Source organism: Caloenas nicobarica, chromosome 4, assembly GCF_036013445.1.
Source record: "Caloenas nicobarica isolate bCalNic1 chromosome 4, bCalNic1.hap1, whole genome shotgun sequence".
Classification (NCBI taxonomy): domain Eukaryota; kingdom Metazoa; phylum Chordata; class Aves; order Columbiformes; family Columbidae; genus Caloenas; species Caloenas nicobarica.
In genome coordinates, this window is record NC_088248.1 from 53,728,847 (window position 1) to 53,754,026 (window position 25,180).

At 36.3% G+C, this 25,180-nt stretch overlaps 1 protein-coding gene across 4 annotated transcripts in view; it reads left to right on the forward strand.

Moving 5' to 3' along the window:
• Positions 1 to 25,180, forward strand: part of ATP8A1 (ATPase phospholipid transporting 8A1) — a 109,819-nt gene that overhangs the window by 66,823 nt on the left and 17,816 nt on the right. For 3 of the 4 annotated variants that reach the window (XM_065633709.1, XM_065633706.1, XM_065633707.1), the window contains 8 exons: positions 1,143 to 1,326; positions 1,427 to 1,537; positions 8,384 to 8,458; positions 8,597 to 8,719; positions 11,180 to 11,258; positions 12,921 to 12,982; positions 17,943 to 17,999; positions 18,481 to 18,588. In XM_065633709.1, coding sequence (XP_065489781.1) covers positions 1,143 to 1,326; positions 1,427 to 1,537; positions 8,384 to 8,458; positions 8,597 to 8,719; positions 11,180 to 11,258; positions 12,921 to 12,982; positions 17,943 to 17,999; positions 18,481 to 18,588 — 799 coding nt within the window. The remainder of the gene's footprint in view (positions 1 to 1,142; positions 1,327 to 1,426; positions 1,538 to 8,383; positions 8,459 to 8,596; positions 8,720 to 11,179; positions 11,259 to 12,920; positions 12,983 to 17,942; positions 18,000 to 18,480; positions 18,589 to 25,180) is intronic. The other variant, XM_065633708.1, reaches the window with a different exon arrangement.

Below are 25,180 nucleotides of genomic sequence, written 5' to 3' on the forward strand. Positions count from 1 at the left end.
TTCATTGAACACAATGAAATCAGTCACCAGCCTCAGCTCTCAGTTCTTTGGGGTTTTTTGCATTGCTGTTAGTATTGTTTGTGATGATCTTCAGGAACACATAACTGCCATAATACAGCTGAATTTTTGGTGTCTGGTGGTAACATTTTTCCTTGTTACTGAGCTTTTGAGTGCTTTCTCTGTATGAAGCAGCGAACAGTGGAGATAGGAAATGCAAAAAAATGTGTTTCCTTGTTGTTTCTGTTTCTACCACGAAAGGAGAGGGACGGGGCCTGATCCTTGCCTCTAGTGCCAGGAATCGCAAGAGTGGATTGCCACACTGCCTAGAGTTTGCTGCTTCCCTTCACCACCCTGTGAAACACGTCAGTCCTAGCACATAATTTTTGTATATTATTTTCAGTTATTGTATCTCAAATACCACAAGAGCTGAATTTCACTAGAACTTTACAACATGAAATGGAAGGTACATGTGTGACACACACAGTGGTAGGTGGAGGTAAAACTGATACAGTTTCATCAATAGAGCTTCTGAGTCATCCCCGGAATAATTTGTCCCCTCAACTGTGGACAGACATTTTCTTAATGACAGATAATTGGAGTGGCCCTGAAAAGAACAAGGGAGAAGTTACCAGCAGTTAAACAAGTGAAGGATCAAGAGTCAATGTTCAAAGTTGCTTCCTCTAATTTAGCAGTCTAGGTTATGTTAAGATAGTGGTGGTCCACTTTGACCTCTTTGCTTTGACATCTGTGTCTTACATATCTTGTTGTTTGTTTACAAAATACATGTTCAAACAGAGGAAAATAGAAAACATAACAACAAAATATGCCAAAGCCTGCAATTGTTGCAAGTTAATAGTGGCAGTGGCAGTGTTTGGGGTTTCTTCCATTACTCTGTTTTAGGGGCCCATTGCTGTTTGATCTATGCGTCTCCAGTCCTGTTAACAAATCAAAGGTCGCTATGAATTTCACTGTGAATGTGATTTTTAGCATGTAGCCTAAAGAGCAATAGTAAATTCATGTCACTGAGCAGGATGTTAGTTTGCCTGATTTTACTACCTTTTCACAGAATGTAAAGTATATTTTGAAAGTACATTCATTTGAAAGTCCCATATTTAAACCTTTTTCTTTCTGCTGCCTCTTAGGGTATCACCGCTTCAAAAATCTGAAGTTGTAGAAATGGTTAAAAAACAAGTTAAGGTCGTAACTCTAGCGATTGGTGATGGAGCAAATGATGTTAGTATGATACAAACAGCACATGTTGGTGTTGGTATTAGTGGGAATGAAGGTCTGCAGGCTGCTAATTCTTCAGACTACTCAATTGCTCAGGTAAGTCATTAAACTGTAAAATACTACAATAAGTAGTTTAATATCAGATTAATATTGATGTATGCATGTTCTGATTATATGTTTGTTCATTTTTTTGCAGTTCAAGTATTTGAAGAACTTGTTGTTGGTTCACGGAGCCTGGAATTATAACAGAGTAGCTAAATGCATCTTGTATTGTTTCTACAAGAATATAGTTCTTTATATTATCGAGGTAATTTTACAGTACAGTACTTGTTACTTCTTGAAAGTGAAAATTTTCTTTTTTGAGCTTTTGATTATTAGATATGATTTGAAGAAGCATTTAAACTGTCAATAAGCACTAACTGAATTTTGCTTTTTAATAAACTGATTAACATTAGAGTGATTTTTCTTAAAGACCAAATTATCTTAAAAATATGTACTAAATATACTGAATGTACTACTGCTAGGTTATTAAAATTATATATCTATGATATCATTACAGTATTTTAGGAATACAGTTACAAGTAGCTTTAGATTTCCCAAGAGAGGTATGTGCTTAAGCTCTTTGAGCTGGTGTCAGTAACTGTCCGGTTTGCGATCTGAAGCCCTTTTGCAGGTCACTCTTGAACTGCAGAGTTGTTGCTGTTCTGAACAGTATTTAGGGTTTTTACATATATGTTTAGTTGCACTATGGCATACCTGTCACCCATCAATGGGGTAATCATGCCTCCTTAGGCTCTACTTCATGAACAGGGGTACTTTCCTGAAAGTAGCTGACCTAATTTTCTCACCTAGGATTTTAGGGAGTCTGGAGTCCTGTGAAAAATTCAGTAGTATGAGAGGACCATATTGTAATAAATGTGTGCTTATTGGTAGGTATGGTTAACACAGCATGTATAGCTATAGTTTTCGTTATAATCATGACCACATGGCAACCTTAAAATTTTGAACATATTTTTAAAGGGATTTTTAATTTTTTTTCTCCCTCCTCTTCATTTATGGTTCCTCTCTTTCTTTCAACACCTGCTTGCTTTCTTATAACCAAATATATATCTAGTAAATATGTTTATAATTGATTCAAACTTTATATTCACAGTTATACTTTGGGTTAAAAATACGGGAAAGAAGTTGCTGCAAAGCTTGATCACAAAATAAGTCTTGTGTATTTTTACATTAATGGGGTTAAAAATTATTCTTAAAACTTTCTTAGTTTTTTTAATGCATTTCGAAATTAACACCTTAAACTTGTAGAGTATGTATCTTGCTTTTATTTAAAGAAAATGCCTTATTTCTGTTAGACCTAGTGTAAACATTAGGTTAATATTTCCAAATTTGATATTTATGTAAGTGATCTTGCAATATTTGAAAACGCTTTAAACATCTGTTTACATACAAGAATTGTAGCCAAAAAGCATGCATTTTTCTTAGCCTATTTTTACATTTTCTAAATTCTCCTTTTTTTCCTCTTTACTCTGTTATTAACGTAAATAGATTTCAATCTAAGTAGTAGCAAGTTTGTACGTTTAGAATATATACTTTAGAAAAACAAGAAGCTATAGAAAAAGCAGATCCACTAAAGATTGTTTTTTGCTTTAGAAGTGATGGCAGACTTCAGAGCCTAAATTTCAAAAGCTGAATATCTGATTAAATTATCAGACTTCCAGAAGAACTGATTAGCAGTAGCTCTTGAAATATTTGAAAAATCAGTATTAATGTATACTTCGTGTTCATAGAAAAACATACAAAGTAGGCTTTAGAACATAGTACCTTATTTTTCTTAACATTCTATTATTGTCACCTGCAAACACATTGTAAATTTATAACTTCAATCAGATATAAATATCCCACCGTTGGTATTCTTCGTGAAAGCAAGTTAAATGCAAGATACAGAGATCATAGTCTAAAAATACAAAAGACTAGAAGAGGTAGTCTGTGCCTCCTGAGCAGATGGAAGGGCAAAGAGATCATTTTTGTATGGGTTACGACCCTTTATATATTGTGCACACAAGCATTTTACCATACACACCTTCTCTGGAAGACAAGATGACTTCAGCTTTAATTCCTGTATAACTGACATTTGTCAGCTCGGAAAACTTTCACAGATGTTAATAGCTCATGTCAATACTGTGAGTGAATGGGCAGAAATTCATCATTGAATGTCTCTAGAAAGGACAACTGCCAGTCTTGAATCTCTCTTTTCAGTTTTTTGTACGGATCAGGCGTGGGAGCAGAGAGCTCAATGAGTATTTGTAAGCTGCTGCTTAATATGCAGAAATGCTACATCAGAAAAACGTCTGTGAAGCTTTTGTGGCCACACCTCTGTCTTGGAGTTTAGAAAATAACACTATGAAAGGCATGTCTGGAAAGTTGCTTTAAATAAGTTTCCTTTTATTAGCTGAGAATAACTAAAAATACCTACCTTTACTTAATAGATGCATACTATGTTTTAAAATGTCTGCTCAGTACTAATCAAGTAATATAATAGATTCCATTTAATCTAAAATACAGCCTTTTTTGTAGGCATTTGTGGGGTGATGCACAATAAGTGCTATTGGTTTCTTGGTTCAGAAAATGGTAAAGGTCTGTAGTAGTACTCTTGCACGCTGATTAGTGTTTATCGACTTTTAAACTCCTAAGAAACTGAAACTGGTCTGTAATAACTTTTTCTACTCTGTGTCTTGACTTAGCAGATATTTAAACATGGACCTCATCTTTTCTATGGGACTAGTCCCAGTAACTTTAGAGGTTATATTACGAAAGTATCATTCTAAATTGCAAGTGAAAACTTCAAATTTCTATTAGACTGCTGATGTACATTATTAAACTTGTATCGAGCCTCACACTCATATAGGACAAGCCTATGCAGACTTTCAGACATACTTTGAGGGTCTGTATTTACCTTATAATGATCGTTGAAATTGATCTAGTGATTGGGAACTCCTTTGTGGATTTGTTTTGGTTTTATCACTACCATTACTCCATATACTCTTGTTAAACTGCTCCTTTTGTGAAGTTACACAAATCTCTCTTCAACATCAGAGGGGCGAAATTTTCCTACTCCTATTCTTTGTTCTGCTAGATAATAATAACTAGTAAATACATAAATTTACTGTTTTATGTTAAATAAAAAAGGGTTACAATTTTAAAAAATATAATTTTTTAAGATCTACTTAGGTCATTCATGTTTCACATAGGGGAAGATTCAAACAAAAGAGTAAGAGAGTAGGACACAAACAGAAGAAACAGATGCATGGAGTTCACATTTAAAGTTCAGTCACGGATCTTTAAACATGGCCATTTGTAACACATTAAGTTCAATTATACTGAGTAATTAGAGCTGTAACATCCTCTTTTTCATTTATTATCTATTTCTTTTTTTTTTTTTTCCCCCGCCTGAGCCCTTTTCATTGCACCGCTGAATTACACACTTTCTGCTGCTGAAGTTTACCATTTTGTTCCTGATTTCTTCTGCCTGACACCTCAGGTGAATGATGCCTGTGGTCATTCTGAGACATGCAAAACCCCAAACATGAACCAGGTTTCTGTGTACGCTCACACTGCTTCTAAGCTGTAGAGCTGAGGTGCTGTTGTTCGGTATGCCATGGCACACTCAATGCATGTGAACCACACCGAGTTCGGTTTAAAACATGACAGAAGAAAGCAATTGTGCTCATGCCCACTTTTTTTTTGCATTATATGGTTTGAAAACTTGGCTGTGAACCTAAGTCTTTCATTTTCAATGGAAATTCTGTAGCAATTGAACTGCAAAATAGTCTGAATTTTCACTTCTCCCTCACATTAACTGGGCTTAAGAAGTATTTTGGAGTGTTTCCTGTCCTTCTGTATAGGGGTGTTGGATTAGTACATTGAGCTGTTAGAGTAGGACCTGCCCTCTAGGAGAGAAGTGGCTGAATCTGCTGCTAAATTAGTATCATGTACAATATGTCCTAAAAACTTATTTTGCAGGTACAGCTGCCTTCATCATCCATCATAATCAGAGTGAAACACTCTTGTCCATGAATAAATTTCCCACTCTGAAGTGAGAAACTGTCTGTTTCTTGTCACTGTCACTATTAATATTGTAGTAAGCTCTGTAGAGGTTTTTTCATATATGGTTAAGAGTGTAATCTTGTAGGGTCCAAGGCTCAGAAGTTAGGGTAAGTGGGTGACTTAATATCTTCCCCTCTTACAGTTTGAGATGAGGGCTGTATTTATCCTTGCTGTTTCCCCCACACTACCACCTCTACCCTAGCTCTGCTAATTATTTTTGAGGCATAGATTTTTTTTTTTTTTAATGTGAACATTCAAATACTATATTGTAAACTATAGAAAATCCATGTTTCTGCTTAGGTGTTTAAGATGCTCTGTCTCTTAAAATAGTATATCTGGTATTTCACTAAATAGTAGTGTTCTACTACAGAGGGCATTGTTTTTAGCCACATTAAAAGGTTTCTCTTCCCAGACACTTTTTGGATAGATTCAGTAAGAACTTTAGAACCCAAGAGTGGTACCCAATTTCATTTCTTCTTGGCTTGCATCTAGAGTTCTGAGCAAGATTTGTTCCAATTCCTTCTTATACTAAAACTTAAATGAAATGCCTGTAACTTGCATGCTTTCTTTGGAAGAAAGTAAGTATTTAAGATTTCAGGAAGTTACTATTATAACTTAAAGGATTTCTTTACAATTCTGCAGTAAAGCTGTAGTTTTCAGAGTTTAAATAGCTTGAAAATTTTAACTGAAATTATGTACAAAATAAAACAGAAAGGTTTTTGAGATAAAATGGTGCATGGCATTTCTGAGAGGCTTGGTAGTGACTACGTATATGACGTTCCATAATAAATGGAAATTTTATAATAAATTCTTGCATTTCTTTAAAATGGTCACTCAAAAACATTTTCAAGTGTTGCTTAGCATCACTTCCCTTTAATAGAAGTGAATATCTGGAATAGGTTCAGTACATATATTTAGGTCTTGCTTTTTTATATTAAAGTTTTATAACATTTTGACTGTTAGATAAATCACAACAGAAGGTTAATATTCTTTCCATATACTCCTTGGTTATGAAGAGTCAAGTATATGTCTACTTGTGGTCGGTTTTATTTTCTTTCTAGAGAGTTATACTTTTGTTCAACTCTGAAATTCCTAGCAATGACGTGCACATATATAAATACATATGTGTACATGTAAATGTGCATGCGCCTAAACTGTCCTTTTCGAGAACCCTAAACCCTTTCAGATTAAGAATTCTGAAATTTGCTCCAGTATTTGATTAAAAGAATACAATGAAAATTAAGGAGTCAGTCGCATAATGGTATTCGTTCTTCACTCCTCTATTTTAAGAGCTGTCTTCCTGGCCATCTTCCTGGGTTGGGAGTACAAGAATTTAGGAACTACGTAAAATGAGAAGGTTGAAAAGAGAGAAGGCAGTTGAGGAGCACAACTTGTATCCAACAGTGGTGGTGAGGTTCTGGATTAGGTTCATACATTTAGCTTAGTTGTAAAGCATCCAAAGCTTGTGCTGCTGATGATTAATTGTTCAGTAATGAAGAACTGATTATGCACTCATCTCACTCCCTCGTAGTTGACTACTGAGAAACTGCTGCTAATAAACATCTTCTAAATTCTTCACAGTTACATCACAACTCCTGTTTCAAAAGTCAAAAAAATCAAAATCCACAAGAGCTTATAAAAATGACATTTAACTGGCGTAAGTAATTCCATGCTTTCCAGTTAATAGACTGAAAAGTTAGAAAATAGAGTGCTTGTTACTATTAAACCAATCAAAATAAAGACAATCAGCATTATAAGACTTCAGAAAATTCAGCGTATTCTATATATTGCAGCATCTAATATTCACGATTTTGTATTCAGCCTTGTTCCAATAATTGGCCTCTAAAAAAAAATTATTTACAACCAGTAAATGAAATTTTAGCTGGATTTTTAACTCCCATTTTTAGTGTTCATAGTTGCTAATTTCAATGTTCTTTCCATCTCAAAGTATTCACAAACATGCTCAAACATTCCACAAGTTGATAAAAAACATGATAGAATCTGGTCACCTGGAGGCCACCCTGGGATACTGATAAACATAGGTATTGATTGTAGCAATTCATGCTTCCCATAATACAGTCAAATGAAATGTGAACTGGAGCACAGTCCCTTCAAAGCAGCATCTAAAAACTCACTTGAAAAAACATGAGTCTTAAATTGAGTAGAATGTTGTTTAGATGATCCTAGCTTCTGTCACCTTATAGCTTATGTTTGTCATAGACAATATAGTTTCAGTGTAGCTTGTTAATAAAGATTCAGCAGATCTGCTGCTTCTCCACCGTGTCATTGAACAAAGTATATAACATATAAGTACAAAGTAAGAAACAAAAGCAGTCCTGCTCCATGCTGTACTGAAAAACATAAGAAAATATGTCATCCCGCCTTTCAAATTAAATTTGATTTATTTAACTTTTTAGCAAAAAGTGATAAAACTTACGCAATCAAGACATTTCCAACTACCGCTCTAAAATACTCTGTAGTTGAGTTAGTGCTTGTTAACTAAGTAATTATAGTTGATTTAGTGCTCTGGTAAAGCCTCTTCTTTTCATGAGTTTCATGTACGAAAAAGGAATCTTGGTATAATTTTTGTTTCCAGGCTACAGCTTATTGTATGAACTCTATTAGTTAGGAGGTTTCCTAATGATTAGAAGATTGTGACTGTTTCTAATCTCTGTTTCCTTTGATTTTTCTTTTTTCCCCAGTATTTCTCATAATTTTTATTTCATTAAGAATTAAGTACAATACAAATGCAGTGAACTAAATCACTCTTAAATACATAATAAACATGAAATTCCTTTTGAAAATAGCTACCTCTTTGAAATGTTTATCATCATATTTAGATGGAATTACATATTCGACTAAATTGCCCATTATCTGTTCTAAACACAACTTGGTTTTATTGTATTTTTTCATATAGTCTTAAGGCATAATATCCTCAACTGTGTTGCAAAGATGTTCGAGGAATGCTCCTTTTTGTGAAGCTGAGGAAAAAAAGTAAATGTCCTCTCAGGACATTTGACTAATATTGGGTTCTCCTCTTTTTCAGGTCTGGTTTGCTTTCGTCAATGGCTTTTCTGGACAAATTCTTTTTGAAAGATGGTGTATAGGTCTCTACAATGTGGTAAGATGATTTGTGTGTTTTCAGTTATTTTCAACCATAATCATGGAAGTTTCTTGAGCAAGCAATCTTTAAGCAAGTCTTTACCTCTAAAGTTTTGTGATATGTTTGTTTGTTCGTTTTTTTTAATCCATCAACTAGATGTTTACAGCAATGCCTCCACTAACTCTTGGAATATTTGAGAGATCCTGTCGAAAAGAAAACATGCTGAAATATCCAGAGTTATATAAGACTTCCCAAAATGCACTGGACTTTAATACTAAGGTAGATAAAAATTCCAATATAATTAAAGCAGAAACTAATAGGAATTCAGTGTAGTTATCCTTTTTGTTCTGTGCTGGTCATAATTAAAAATGGAGGGGATTTTTATTACTACTATTTCCAACTGTCTACTTGTCTATAAATGGTGCAAATCATGTTTATCCATTTTTAACAAGTGCGGAAATGCAAGTGTGTTGGTTTTTTTCAGTGTTGATTTCCACTCCCTCCCCACCCCCCCCCAATGGTAATAAAGCTGTCTTCTATAGGCAGAAGTGATTAGACACCTCTGTTGCTCGGCTGTATGTATTGGTACTGTTATATGGAAACGGATTACTGAAGTCTATGGAGAAGTGTTGCAGAGGACAATAAGAACTGTCATTAGATTTGTAGAAGGAGGTACTTGGTACTGTTCTTTGTCAATTTGGAGTTGTGATTTTATGGTTTTATTTTGAGTTTTGTGAAAAAATACGTGGAGGCAGTTACGAATTGTCAGGGGGGAACAAAAGAAATCTGAGGCTCCTTTAGGTGGAAAATGGGTGACACTTACCTTGGAGAGACTAGCACAAGAAGCAGTAAAAGAATGTAGGACTTCTAATATATATAATATACACAATTTCTACACATTTATCCATAAGTAATCTCTATTAAGGAAAACTAACTGAAACTTTTCCCCCAATCTGCAATTTCATGAATACCATGGTGTTTGTACGAGTTCCTTCTGATTTGATTTTTCTAAATGTAATTGGGACATTTCAAGTAATATTGTATGTTGAACTTGGGGATATTTTTGATCTGTCATTGAATTAACAACTCCTACATGTAATGGTCTGTAGTAGATGAGTGGAGCTGATAGAGCATACTTAGCTCTGTGCCACTTGTGTTGTAAAGCTGGAGTACTCCTATGTATATAGAATTATCTGAACTTAGTTCAGTGGAGCATACGAGATTTTTCTCCTTGCTCACTTCACCCCGTCAGCCACAAAAACAAGCCTAAAAATTGTAAGGAAACTGGGGAAAATAGTGTTTCTTCTGTCACTGTGAATGCTTTACAAATCCAAGATCTTTCATGGTCCATTAATACAAACACTTCTGTGTTGTGATAGTCTTAATGCAATATAAATCATGAGTTACATTTGTTGGATTGTTTTTAAATTATAAGTTTTATTATTGCACAGATGTATTGTTGACTTCCTTGGAAATCTGTAGCTATTCCCATATAACACTTGTTATAAGTAAATGTCTACAAACTTCCCAGCTACAAAATTCCCAGCTATTTAAGTTGAATAGTTGGTGTTAAAGATTGGGAAACATTACTGCCCTGAATGTTGATGCAGATGTTTGTTATGGTAAAAGGGATCAAAGGTTATGAGGTCATGACAGAGGTTAAAGGATTAGTGTGTGACAATAAGAATTGGTCAGGAAAATGGAAAAGTAGAACTAATTTTTCTTGCACCCACCTGTGCTTTCTGTCAAATAAAAACTTCTGGTAATGACATAGCAAGAAGGAGAGACAAAGGTTAATGAGTAGCACAAGTTCAAATGTGCAAAGTATTGGAGTGTAAATTGGATCATACAACCTAGTGTACTTGTATAATCCAACAAAAGTCTTCGAGACATTGTGGAAAATGTTGTGAGGCAGGCAACTTAATTTCAATTGCCTGAACACCTTAACACTCATAATACGACACATCAGTTAGTTACAATAAAGGCTATGATTGTCAAAAGCGTTGTTAGTGAAAAAACATGATTGCTATCCTGAAGGAAATATGTTACATATTTTTTATTAAGTCTTTTTATGTCTTTACACAATATACTACAAAAAGCATCAATAGGTTGTTTATCCTTAAACAGTTCTTTTCAGAAGGCATATTTTACAAAAGAAAATAAGGTTGAAAGTAAAATTTGAATTATTTAGCAAATACCTTAAAGGAAGTTTAATATGATGAAGCTGAGCACTTCAAGAATCAAGTATGTAAGGAGATATCTAAGGAAGATACTTTAATTTGTCCTTTTTTAATTCCTTTGTATGTGGAACTATGTAAGTAGGTATATGGAGATCTCAGGTTTTGATTGTTGTGCCATCCAAATTTCTTATTACACAAAATGTAAATTTTGAAAGCTAGAGTCCTTTTGAATTCCCTACTTAAAATGTAGCACTTGTTCCAGTTGTCTGGTTTAGTTTAATTTCTTCTGATGATATTCCCATTTGTACATATTTTAATTTCCCTCCTAATTTGAAATTAAAAGGAGGAGATAATACACACTTTTTTCCAAAACATAAAAATAAAGAAATGACCCATGAAGAGCTAAGAGGCAGAAGGTGCCTGTCAGTTATATTACTTCACTGTGGTGGCCTGACAGAAACACATTTTGTGAATCTAACACACAGATAAAAAGAAAGGTCAGGGTTCACAGAGCTAGTTTATTGCAAATGGTTCTCATGGATTTTCTGTTTTCCCTTAGGTTTTCTGGGTTCATTGTTTAAACGGTCTCTTCCACTCATTCATTCTGTTTTGGTTTCCACTGAAAGCCCTCCAGCATGGTAAGTATTATGGAAAATAAAAACATAAATGTGGAAAAGTACTAAATACCTTATTTTTTTTGTTGGGAAAGCTTTATGAATACTAACAGTTTTGAGTGATTTAATTTCAGGATACCATTTCCAGAACCAGAGTAGACACAGTATATTTAAAATGTTTTCTTTAAAATCTCTTCAAAAGTAGGAGCAATATTATGTACATATGCATAAAACTACATACATAGGTTTGAAGTAAGCTGAAACGAGATGGGGTAAAGAGATTGCTATTGAATTATTACAGTTTTTTTTATATAATACTCTACTGTGGTAAATACCTACAAGATTCTGAGTCACTACTGTCCCTTGCATTGTCTCTTATATTTTGTAAGCTTTTATTGTCAATGCTTATACCTTCTTTCCTGTTACTGCACGGACATAATAACCCGTTAGTTTACATCTGTATGAGTGACAGAGTAAATGGGGACATTTGGACAGTTCAGACCTGTCACTCTTCTGGTTCAGCTGTTGTATATGCACCTGAGCTGCAGAAGAAATGGGACTATTGGGAGGAAAGTTGTATTAATTAGAGGAAACTTGAAAGCACTGCTTCCAGTTTGTGGCAGTGTGTGTGTGTATGGGAGCTCTCATAGGGGTAGGGGGTTTGTTTTGCTTCCACTTTGTGGGGAGAAAAAAAAAAAGTGTGTACCCTGCAGCTTTTCTGTACAATTAGTAGTCTTCACAGTTTCCCTGGTTTGCATTGGAGAGATTTAGACAGCCCGGGAGGAAAGAGGTCCCAAATGACAATGCACACTCTAAAACCACAACCTCAAATCCAAACCAAAATCCCTTTTCAAAGCTGTATCCAGTCCGTATGAGAGATCTATGCATTACATGGTGGAGAAACATGTAATGAGTGTATGTGAGGAAGCAGAATAGGGTTCAGGTGTGATTAGCAAAGCCAAGGCACTCGCACAAGTACTTGCATGAGCACTGTAGCGCAGGTCTCCGGCTCATGGCCCCTGGGCTAGAGCTGGCCTGCTGGCAAGTAGCTTTTGAGTCTGAACAAATTGCCTTCTGTCTTCCTCTTTCATTCTTAGAGAAAGGCCAGGTGAGCAAGGGGAGCAGAAATGGGACCTGGGGATCATGTACATGGTGGATGGTATAACCAGGGCCTGCCATGAGTCTGGCTGGTGCACAGAGTTCTGCATGAAAGGGAAATGGGTGCAGGATGGGAGCTGCTGTTAATTAAATCGCGGATGGCTCTATGTGTAAAGAGGAAAGGGAAATAATGCAATTAGTTTCCTAGGGAGTAGCTGACGGGTGCCAGAGAGACCCACCAGCGAGAGGAAATTCTGAGAACAGGTCTCAGCCTCCACCTTCTCTTAGCAAAGAAGAGGTGCAGGAGGATCCTGAGGCATGAAAGGAGGAATGAGAAGAAGGGGAGATAGCTCAGCTGGGTACCTAAGAGTGCTGAGTCCCAGTGCCTTGACTGATGGAAAAGACTTTGCTGCCTGCTTATTCCTCTCTTTTATCCTCATTACGCTCTTTCCTGCTACCCATGCATTGCTAAGCAGCGGAGTGCATGTTTAAGCAGGTGTTTTATTAAAACATTGAAAGTAAAATCTTGAAGATCATGAAAATCTCTCGGAGCTCACAGTCATCCTTCATCACTGTTTCCTTCTCCAGGTACTGTATTCGGTAATGGTAAAACTTCAGATTACCTGCTCCTGGGGAACACTGTATACACTGTAAGTCTCGCTAGAGCTATCCGGTGCACTATCAGCGATCTATATTGAATCTATCTTTAACTCTTGAAGAGATGTGGTTTTATTATTATTTATAATTCTCTACAAAGAAGACTTGATTCATTGCAGTGCCTTAAGAAAAGGCACTTGAATGACTCTTTGAGAAGCTTAAAAGTACATTTTGCATTCTAATTCCAATTTTTAAAACAAATTCATTTAATAAAGATGCAGAAGATCCATGTGTCCTTTACTGGAAACTATCTATTTTTTTAATAATGGAATAATAATTCCCTAATTAGCATGCTCATTAAGGTAAGTTTCTACACTAGAGAAATCCCAGGTTATTGAATATGGAACTGGTTTGTGGACAACTCTGTTCTCCATCTCGTAATATATCATGGGGCCTTGAAAGAGGAATAGAGCAACACGGAACCAATGTTGGTGGGATGCTGCTTTGGAGAAAAACAGACCAGCAAAATTAAATCTGACCCACACCTAACAGTAGTCTTGTGTTACTCTCATAGATATTACTCACTATTGGTTTTTTTTTTCTTTTGATCTTTTATCTCCTAGAATAAATTAATTAAGCTAAATACCTGGTTTTCACTTGCTAGGTATCAGTGTCACCCACTAGATGCAGGTTTCCAAGATTCCTCTTAGAAGCAAAATTAGACTTGTGCTTACTCTCCTCTGTTCTTCAGCGTTAAGAGTTCAATTAGTTTTTTTGCTTCCTGTTGTTGGCAGATACAAAAAATAAATTCTTCCATCAAGATAAGGGGGTTGTAATACAAATTCACATCAAAATCATTTTCCTTAAGGAATAGGGAGACATCATAGCTCAAGTAAAAGGAAAGGATTCTAGAATACGTTGTAGTCCTTTGAGAATGTCATTTGTTAACATCTCCTGTGTATGAGAGAACATTTTGAATAGTGTTTTCTGGTCAGCTAACCAGAAAAGTTAAAGAGCATAAACGGCTGAGTAACCACAGGCCATTCTGTGTATTTCCTACTGCTGTGGCAGTTAAAATATTTCTTCTGATAGTATATACAGGGATTTTAAAATGGTTCTTTCAGACACATTGAAATACTGTTCACACATCCTCTTAAAAGTTTATTTGCTCTGCGCTTCCTTTTCCCTATTCCAAAAGGCGAGCACAGCACGTTTTGTCAGCAGTAGCCACATATGATCATGCAGTCTATCTTATGATGAACTGATCTCCAGTATGAATGGATGGAATGTCCTGATTAAAGGTTTTCTGTGCAAGTCTTAAGAAAATTAAGATTTAAGGTCGCAGTCGTTGTTGCAGTTCAGTCCTGACAGAAGTAATTCAACAGACACAGGTCTACTTGTATTATGATCTCATAACACCAAGGAGTGTTTAGAAGTCAGTTATTTATCTGAACGTCTCTGCTTTCCCCAATATTGATAAATACTTGAGTATCTACCAGTGCCACGTGTTACTCTAAGTGAAACAGGTTCTTCTTGGGGAGAGATTTTCTGCACCAGGTTTTCACCCTATCTACCAATGTTTCGTTGTTTACTGTACACAGAATTTGCAGCCTTGCTTAGTTCAGCTGAAGTTTATTTTATGAATTGTGTGCATGTATATGTAAGTTGCATAGCTTCACCTGTCTTAGCACCTAAGCCGAGTTTTCTGATAGCATCTCCTTTGTTTACTCTAAAAGTAACCTTTGTATTGGCCATCATTTTGTAGAGTGAGTTAGCACTGTACACTTGTTAAATCCAATTATTCAACATACTGCTGCAGTCACAGCTGAAGTTCATTCCTGAAGTGATCTCAAAACTTCATCCTATCCAGTTGCTCTGCTCTGTGCTTCCTTCCAAAAGCAAACCTTCGCACGAGGAGAAAACAAGTTACATACACTGTACTAAGAGTTCACTGGATTACACTAGGTCCTATGGAACTGAGCATTTGAAAAGTGCTGTCATTTAGATTGTCATCCATCTGTTGATGGATAAGTCTTGAAACCTTACAGTACTGCAGAGCATCGGAGTATCATCTGTGACATCGGCGGACTCATAAACATCAAAGCCTGCATTTTCAGATTTGCAGCAACATTTTCCAGCACCTTCAGAAATTAGTTGATTTCTCATACTTTCAATGTAGTAACCTGGAGTTACTCATTACTGTTCATCAAACTGTTTCCATAAATGATAAAACAGGTCACAGTGCAATTGTCCTGTCACCTTCTGCAACCAGTTTTCAACTAGGAGAGCTGAAACTTGCCCATCTTGAGAGGCTAATTGCTTGTTACTAACCTGCAGAATGGTAAATAATTTTACCAAGAAAATGTTATTTCACGATTATAAGTCCAGGCAACCTACTTTTTCATTTGTTTTCCAGATTCTCCACTTTAGATTGAAAATCTAGGGAGGGATGGGGGTTGCAATTGATGTATTCCTGCTCTTGCACAGGAGTTCAAGGAGGCCTGGAGCATACATGAAGATTTGAGAGACTTTCAAAATTGAGGGGAAGATCTTTTAGAAGATTAAAAAAAAATCTGTACATGCGAAGTGATGTGCAACAACAATTGTCAGTCATTGTCTTGAAATATCAAAATCATAAGGCTAAGGTACCTCTCATTCTTGCCATTGTTTTTAATCTGGTTTTTGGAAGTCTACATTCATCCCTTATGGGAAAATCAGCAGCAAAGTGATTCAGAAACGAACGCAGTTTCTTTGGATCCACAAAGAAAGTCAGGAATGTGCACTGATTCATGTCACGTCCTGGAATTATTTCTTCAAATATAAATTTCAAGTAGGACTAGAGTTCCACGAAAATATTTGTATGACCATTCTTGAGAGATCTTTTTAAAAGCTCAGTGCTTTATACAGAATACCAGTTTGATTTCTTGTTTCCTGGGTAGGATTCAGTGAGCTGTTGTTAGTTTGGATCAAGAGGAGGAGAGAGCAATAAAGCCCAAATTCTCAAGTAAGCTGCTGTGCATATTTGGTAACTTTGTTAGAGGAATCAGTTAAGATACAAGGAGGGTATATATTCACATAGTCTATGTCTCCTTATGTAGAGACCTGCAGTGTTTGTTTTGTGCATCTATTTTGTCTATGCAATGAGAATTCTTGATCTGATTCTAAAGAAGGATGTTTTCTTTTCTTATGACTGACTCAAAAGTAGCAAGCAGTTGTACCAGATCAGAAGTAATTTTTTGCCATAATTCTTTTTTTTCACTCATCCATATATAGCACCAGAACTGGATAGACTAAATTATAACACTTATCATGATCCTTAATTTTCTTCTAATTAGATTTCACATGGTTTAGATAATGGAATTGTGGCGCTGTTATTTTCTTGTCCTTAATAATGCAGCAGTAGTTGAAACAGATTCCAGAACTAAAAGTATAAACTTTTAGCTAGAGTGAAAGCTTTTTGGCAGGATTTGTATCCTTCTGTGCACCAAACATAGTGAAAGATTTATCAAATATATTTAACCCATTATTTTCAGCTTCTGATTGAAATAAATTTCTTCTGAGCTTCTGAGGCTCCTTAAGTTCAACCAGAAACTCACATCATTGCTGCCAACCTGGCCAACAAACTGGAGTTTCAACTATAGCTGTTAGAGTTGGAGCTTGGTCTTTGTGACTCAGTTTTTCAGCCTCGTGTTCTTCAGATTGCACATAAAGCTAAACTTGGTGATACATGTTCTCATATGAGTTAAAAAATGGAAAACCTGTTTATTTATTAAACAGAAAACTTGTTTGTGTGAATTTCAAAGGAAGGAGACAAACAATTTTCCTGAATCAACTAGTCCTTGCTGTGGGATTATAAACTTTCTACTAGTGCTCATCTCTAAACTAAACTGGAGTATGTCCTACAGGACAATTATGTGACATTTTCAGAGACTGCTTCATAAAAAGAGTAAAGATGAGAGGGAAGGATGAAAATGAGAGACTTGCTCAACATGTTATTTTGTATGCAGAACACAGATCTTAGGCTGCTGACATTTAACTCTTTGGCTTTTCAGGGTTTGGCTGGATGCCTTCCTGTGTAACCTCATCTAGGTGTTCCTGCTCTGGCAGGGGGATTGGGCTAGATGATCTTTTGAGGTCCCTTCCAATCCCTAGCATTCTGTGATTCTGTGATTGGTTTACTAACAAAGTACTAATGAAGTAAACAAAACTCGTTTGGTTGTTTTTTAATTTAGACTAGTGTAAGCTTGATCAATTGCAAGTTTTCAGCCCAGCATCTCTATCTTCTGTCTTCATGTAGAAAGTAGTAGGCATGTTCTCCATAACTAAGGGATCTGCCATCTCTACTAAAGCGGACTATGCTTTTCACAAACCTTTCTGTCTATGCAAAATACCATCAATAAAGAAGCCAACAACTCAGTAAGAGCTAGACTGGCAGAGTTCTAGGAGGCGAGGGAAATGTTTAAGACTTTTAATATAGAAGAAGATTTTTCTGAATCAAATGAGTGCAGATTAATAACAGAAGCTAGTAATTCTTCATGTTCTATTACTAGGGCATTACTGGGGTGTTTCTTTAAATCTTCTAGTGGTGTGTTACTGTGGCCATTTCAAAGGGTCACTTAAACTTCAGAACTAAGCGCACACACAAAAATGGAGGAAAAATACAGCTGGCTGTGGTCTAAAAGAATTTCACTTTGGGGCTGCTGAGAGTCCTACATTTTTGGGGAAGCAAATCCTATTAAAGTGGCAAGGCTCTTCCGTAGCTTCTGCAGGTCCATATAAATGATTGCCTTCTGCTTTATGAACTTTGAGTATGATTAAGGAGATCACATTTCAATTGAAGTGATTGATTATCCTTTCCCTTATTCCATTTGTGCAAGTAAACATGAAGTATGAAAATCGTTGAACTTTCTCTTCTGTTCTCCTAAGTTTAACACAACTAATCAATTCTGTATGTTAAGTAAGATTCCCATATTAAATAAGATATTTTTTTTTTCTCTCTCTCCCTCTTTTAAGTTTGTGGTTCTAACTGTGTGTTTGAAGGCTGGATTAGAGACTTCATATTGGACTTTGGTAAGCAGATATCTTTACCATGTTTTCAAATGTTCTATAAATGTGCTGGATGAATAATTCTATTATTTTCTTGTTACTAACTATATTATGCCCTTACAGTTTGTCAGCCCACCCCACAGTATCAAACTAAACTGTGGTTACGGCATGGAAAGACAGAATACACACATACAAAAAATGTTTAATATTGAAAAGGAGGACATTGGGATAAGGCTTAAAGTTACCTTTAAACTAGAAAAATCAAATTACTCTGAACTGATTATAATAGAACTTAAATTGGTTTAAAATGCAGTAATATTGCCACTGAAAGTATCATCTTTCTTAAGAAATAGCTAACTGAAGTAGCAGGGTTAAATTACTACAAGGCATGGCAATTTCATCTAATGTATCAGAATTGCATTGTAAATACTAAGTAGCAAAAATCTCTTTTATGTCATAATACACCTGTGGTGATTGTTCTATTTTCTTTTTTTTGTTTTAACAGTTCAGCCATATAGCTATTTGGGGCAGCATAGCACTTTGGGTAGTGTTTTTTGGAATCTACTCTTCTTTGTGGCCAGTCATTCCTATGGCACCTGATATGTCGGGAGAGGTAAAATAATATTTTAACTAATATCCAAATATGTGCAAAGAATATTGTTTCAGTCTTCAGTACAGGCTTAATCTTTATTGGATCCTTCTGCTAACTAGAGATGCATAAGAGAGTTGCTTCTTTTATACCTTCAGTGTGGTAGCCTTGTTTAAAATAGTATGAATTTCTGTCTTGTGAAAATGGAGCTCAACTAACAAGCTGTTATTGTACAGTCTAGTGAGGAAGAATAGATAGGTAAGCTGCTTTGCAGTTCTTTGGTAAGTCTTAATTTTCTAAAGAGAAGTCTTACCAAATTCAGAACTCAGAATTACAGTGCTTATTTGGCTGGAGGGTCTTTATAACGAGGTAGCACAAGTAGTGCAGTGAATAAGACTTTTTTTCATCTTCAGTTTTACAGATTTTTAAGTATTTGAAACTGTAAAATGCCTTAAAAAATGTGAGGTGCCATAACATTGCATGAGCAACTGCTTGTCATGCACACATTTCCTTTTCTATTGTGCTATCTATGTGCTGCTTGGAATGCATTATTGTACTGTATGTTTAACCTTTTGACAGTAATTGCTGGTGTCACTTTCACTTATTATCTCATTTGTTTAAAGCTACTCTGAATATTGCAAATAGGACTGAATACGTAAAAGATGCGTAATTGCTGCCTGTGCTGATCTAATTCGGATCTCAGTGCCAAATTTTCAAAACCATTCGGTTCGAGAAAGATCTAAAGTTTAGTATTAATTTCCCAGACACTAATGTCTGCTTCTGGGTATGGCCAGTGCCTCCTGAACTGAAGAGTTCAGTGTGCAGTCCCAGAGGGAATCAGAAACTGAGAATACCTGCTTGTTTCAGAAGGATGTTATTCTAATGGTTCTCAAAGCATATCAACTGTTAATAAGCCTCACACCAGTAAAAGAGTGAGTGCCTTTAACTCCACCTCTGTGACATAATTCGGCAATTTAAAAACTCCTGCAGGATGCGGGAAATTTAGGTGCATTTCTCTCCCTCACTTGAGGGTAATTCAGACCCACAAATCTCACCTCCTACATATAAACAGTTATGGGAAAAGTAGTATATAGGCATTTATATAACTACTACATTTTAATGCAAAGCGCAAGGAATTAAGTTTCTTTAAGACAGAATAACTTTAATAGTAATCAGCACAGTGGAAGCAGCAGGGTGTGTTATACTTGGTATGACAGAAGGGTGGCTACTTCACTGTTGAAATAACTGGATATTTTACTTAGTACTTGTTCAGTCTCTGAATTTGTTGTGAGCAAAAATGTAATTCCTACAAACTTAGAAAAACAGTTATTCATAAAGAGACGTAGCTGTCAACAACAATAAATACTCTTGGGGTTTGAATTGAACATGTCACCAAAGTATTCTGACTTACAAACCCGAATGCATATATTTGTTGTGATAAAACTGTATCTGTACTTGAAATGGACAGCCTTATTTTTTTACTGTGTTTGCTTGCGCATGTGTGTAGTAGCTTTAGATGCGTGTACCTGTAAGCACTTGTCTGTGTGGTGTTGGGTGAGGTTGGTTTTGGTTTTGTTCTCTCACTAAGAATATAGTTAGAAATCTGTAACATCAGAATAAAGTCCCCTAAACATCTCATAGACCATAAGAGCTTATTTTAAAAGCTCTGGTCTAGCTTTTTGAGCTGTACTCTGTGTGGCTGAAAGTCCTGTCAATGAATACCAGCGGCTCACACTGGAAGCAAGATTTTTGTATGTCACCCTGGAAGCCACTGCCTGACCAGGTGGTCTCTGGCAGGACAGAATTCATGAGGTTTCTCTGAAGCAAGTCCAGGCCTTCCATAAGTAATTGAACTAAAAGATTCGCTAATTTAACTGTAGAAAAGATTATGGTGTTATAGAAACAAAATCCCTATGAACATCTCGGCTTGCATGTGCAAACACTGCTTTGTCTAATTTCTTCAAATGTGCATGTCAGGCTTGAAGACTTCATCCAAGTACATTTGGCAGAAATTAAATGAGCAAGTCAAAAGCTGACCTCTACTTCTGTAGCTTTTTGTCTGTTTTGCCTTGGCCTGATCTGATAAATTACGCTGAAGAGGATTTTCAGGCATTTTTTTTCCAAATGTGTTCATTTTAAATGCCCCCTTTTTAATAAACTGTAGATTTTTAAGGAAAATTTACCAGCTATAATCAGTATGAAGTTTAAACATATTGTCTTTCAGCTCCTTGGAGCTGGTAAAAAGACTTCTACCTCAGTAGGTTTATAGTCTTACTAGTCAGTATTCTTGATACAACATTCATCCAACCATTCAGTCCTAACTAGGATGATATCTGTCTTCTACAAACATCTGTTTTATGGCTTCTCTTAGACAGAAAAGAACCTACTGAAACAGTCTAATAAGGATTCAGTCTAACTTCTTCATATTAATGTCATGAAAATAATAAGGTTCTTGCTGCTTATTGCTGGTTCTATTCTGAGAAAATAAGATACTAATGCTCTTGAAGGGGAGAGAAAAAGCATATGGAGCTGATGGAAAACTCATTCATTGGATGCAGGGGAAAGGTTTCATCTAAATATTTTGAATCTTGGATTTTTCATGTATTCCTATAAAGCACCTATATAGCTCTGATAAATATGTTTTAATGGAGAACAATATAAGATAATGCCTCAAGAGAAAAATAGAGTTCTAACAGAAGAAAAGTGTCTGTTCATGCTGCAAAAACACTCTTATGTTGGAGCACTGAAGCTAGCAGCCCAAAGTTAAATCATAAGAACTGTTGGTTTGTGTTCATCTTTTAGTGTCAAAGCATTGCCCAATATCTTAGTGAACAAATCAACAAGTATATCACACATTTTTGCACGTTTTCCCTACTTGTTTCTATCATTTTATGTATCTTTCTAATTGTAAAGAAGATTTTTAAAGTTGGCTTTTACATATGTGTTGCTGTATGTTGCTAATACAGAAGGAAAGATTGTAGAATGCTGTGCTCTAGAAGAAAATATAGTGAAATGAAAAATAATGACTTTATGACAGTGACAGCCTAAACAGGCCACTTCCGTACCTTCTTTGCCATGTTCCTAATACTATAATCAAGTGTAATTTTCTTTCTCGCTGTTTTGCTCTGATTTTTTACAAAAAAAGCCAAAGACCCCTTTGATCCAAAATGCCCTGTTGATCTAGAATGCTGAGGCAGTTCTGGCATCGAGACCTTTGTTTTCTGGTCTTTCAAGATTGCTGGTCCCACACTGGATCAGCTCATCCCTGCTGTGCCATACTATTCCTCATGGTGTGGGAACTAGATGGTTGTCTATGTTCCAGTGCTCCTAAGTCCTATAAACGGCAGTAACTAGGTTGCCAAATAGGTGTAAGAGTTTAAAGGTGGCTTCTGGCTCACATAAGCAGAGGTATCCTGGCACAAGTAATCTCTTGATATGGATAGCTGGTAGCTATATAGCTGATATCTGTTAGAGATTGGTAACAGGCAGCAGAGCGGTAGAGCCAAAACATATTTCTTTAGTAAAATTCTGACAAAACAAAAAACCAGTTATATTTTGTCAACCTTAAAACAGTTTCTATTCCATTTTTTTTTTTGTCGTTTTGGGGTTTTTTTGGGGAAAAAAAAAAAAAGTCCCTAGTGAAGACAACTTCATTCATTTTCTTTGATTGATGTTCAGACGAAAACTGTCAGTTCACCATTGTCTCTCTGCAGACACAGCCTAGAAAGAAGAGTGGATGAAAAATGTGAGAGAAGCAACAGTATTTATGAAGTAGAAGAAAATGAAAAAATAGACTGTAAAATTGAAGAAGGATATCTGATTAAAAAGGGGTGACCTAAGTAATTAATTTTATAGTATCTGTGGCTAGTTCAGGTACTGTAGCAGATCAACTTGAAGTTACGAGTCTTCTAGTAGTCTGAAAGAAGACTTAGAAATTTTATCATTAATGAAGCTAAAGTTATCATTCACCTTCGAATTATTTTTGCTTGTACTTCAGACTCATTCATTTAACAAATTTTCTTCCTGAGTTTATTCTAAGAATTAGGGACTATATTCTTCTAGCCTTAGACACAGATCCTAAAATACTAGGAATTCAAGTTTTACCTGCTGATAGCAAAGTGTTAAAATACTTTTGTACCAGGAGGATTTTGGTAGTAGTAGCAAAACAAAACATGATTTCTCTTGGAGGGAACTTTAAATACACAGTGTATGAGAAAGAAATACGGAAAACATTTCAAAAGTTTTCAATTATTTTTATAAGAGCTTTGCAGTCTCAACATAGTCTTTTTTACAGTACAATGTGTATCTGCAGTAATGTTTATTTCCACATTTGTTGTCTGACAGTAATGTCTTGTGTGGAAGCATCTGAACAACCAGCTTTACAGGTTATTTTCTTAATATTTTACCTGTAAAGATTGTGCTTTTAAGTATAGATGCATAAGAAAGAAGTGGGGGGTGGGGAGGGGAAAAACCCACACTCTTCTTTGTAGGCATTTTTTGGTTAGATTTAGCACCGTTATGGAGAAGCAGGTCATACCACAGGACAGCTGGTTTGACCCATTACATGAAACAAGCTCCATTTCATTTCAAAGAAGGTGCCACTACAGACAAAAAACATTTTCATTGCAGACCTGAGTAAATCAACTGCAGGGATCTCTTTCTCTACTACACTGATATAACTGAAGTTGATAGTAAGGCTCTACAGAGGGATCTGGACCAGCTGGATGGTTGGGCTGAGGCCAATTGTATGAGGTTTAACAAGGCCAAGTGCCAGGTCCTGCACTTGGGTCACAACAACCCCAGGCAGCGCTACAGGCTCGGGGAAGAGTGGCTGGAAAGCTGCCCAGTGGAAAAGGATCTGGGGGTGTCGATCGACAGCTAGCTGAACATGAGCCAGCAGTGTGCCCAGGCGGCCAAAAAGGCCAACAACATCCTGGCTTGTATCAGGAATAGTGTGGCCAGCAGGACTAGAGAAGTGATTGTGCCACTGTACTCGGCACTGGTGAGGCCCCACCTTGAATCCTGTGTTCAGTTTTGGGTCCCTCATCATAAGGAGGACATTGAGGTACTAGAGAGAGTGCAGAGGAGGGTGACGAAGCTGGTGAGGGGCCTGGAACACAAGTCCTGTGAGGACCATGTGAGAGAACTGGGGCTGTTTAGCCTGGAGAAAAGGAGGCGAGGGGAGACCTTATCGCTGTCTACAACTACCTCAAAGGAGGTTGTAGCACGGAGGGTGTTGGTCTGTTCTCCCAAGTAGCAAGTGAAAGGATGAAAGGAAATGGCCTCAAATTGTGCTGGGTTGGGTTCAGATTGGATATCAGGAAAAAATTCTTCATGGAAAGGGTTGTCAGGCATTGGAACAGGCTGCCTGGGGAAGTGGTGGAGTCACCATCCCTGGAGGTGTTTAAAAGGCGTTTAGATGAGGTTCTTAGGGACATGGTTTAGTGCTAGAGTTAGGTTAGGTTATGGTTGGACTCAATGATCTTGAGGGTCTCTTCCAACAAAACTGATTGTATGATTCTATACTTTTATTTTATGTGTAACATTGACAGAGTAAGTAAAGTATACTTTCAATATTTTTTTAAACCAATTATAGCAGGAGTGTCAAACTGATTTTCACCGGGGGCCACATCGGCCTCGCGGTTGCCTTCAAAGGGCCGACTCTCATTTTAGGACTGTACAAATGTAGGAGTAGTTACATTTGTACAGTCCTAAAATGACATTCGGCCCTTTGAAGGCAACCGCGAGGCCGATGTGGCCCCCGGTGAAAATGAGCTTGACAGCCTTGAATTATGGTATTTTCTCAGTTTAAACCACATGTAGGTTGCATAAATATCTAAAAGTAAATGCCACGTGTCTTGATATTTGATGAGGTATTTACTTTGTAGATGATTTTTTTTTTTTAGAGTCTCTAATACACATAAAACTGTAACACTGAACAAAATGCATGTTAAATCTGTGATCCTGTGAATTACTGGGAGACATTTCCTGTTGTCCATGTCTCGTCATATTGTGCATTATACCCACATGAAAGAAATAAATTATGCTGCGATTAAATTATTATATGTTTTAATATCTATGTACTGCCCTTGTAATAATTGCATTAACTAATGAAGTTTCAGTAACTTACATCACCCTAATAAGAGTAGCAACCATTCATGTGTCAGTAGACTATAAAGCTGCTCAAACATTTCCATTGATATTTTGATCCTTGCATTCAAAAGGCTACTTTTCTTTTTAATGCCACTTTAAAAAAGCAGATTGATTTGAAAAATTATGGATACGGGTCTAAGCTGGTATGGTTATCTCTTTCTTGAATAAATATGGTTGTGACTTGAGTAGAAAACCAAGTTGAGGAAGAGAGAAAAATAAACCAACCTGTTGCATATTTCATACTAATGCAACTCCTGACTCTCTTGCATTTGTTACTATTGTGTGCACTGAGTTGTTAGGCCTTTTAATATACACCTATGTGATTAATAAGTTAGCTTGGAATTATAACACTTACTGGAATAAGAAATATGACATTTAGATTAAAAGCAAAAGTTCAGTATCTGCCTAACTTTTTAATTTATTTTGGTACTGCAGATAATGCACTGTAAAGTTCTCCAGAGCA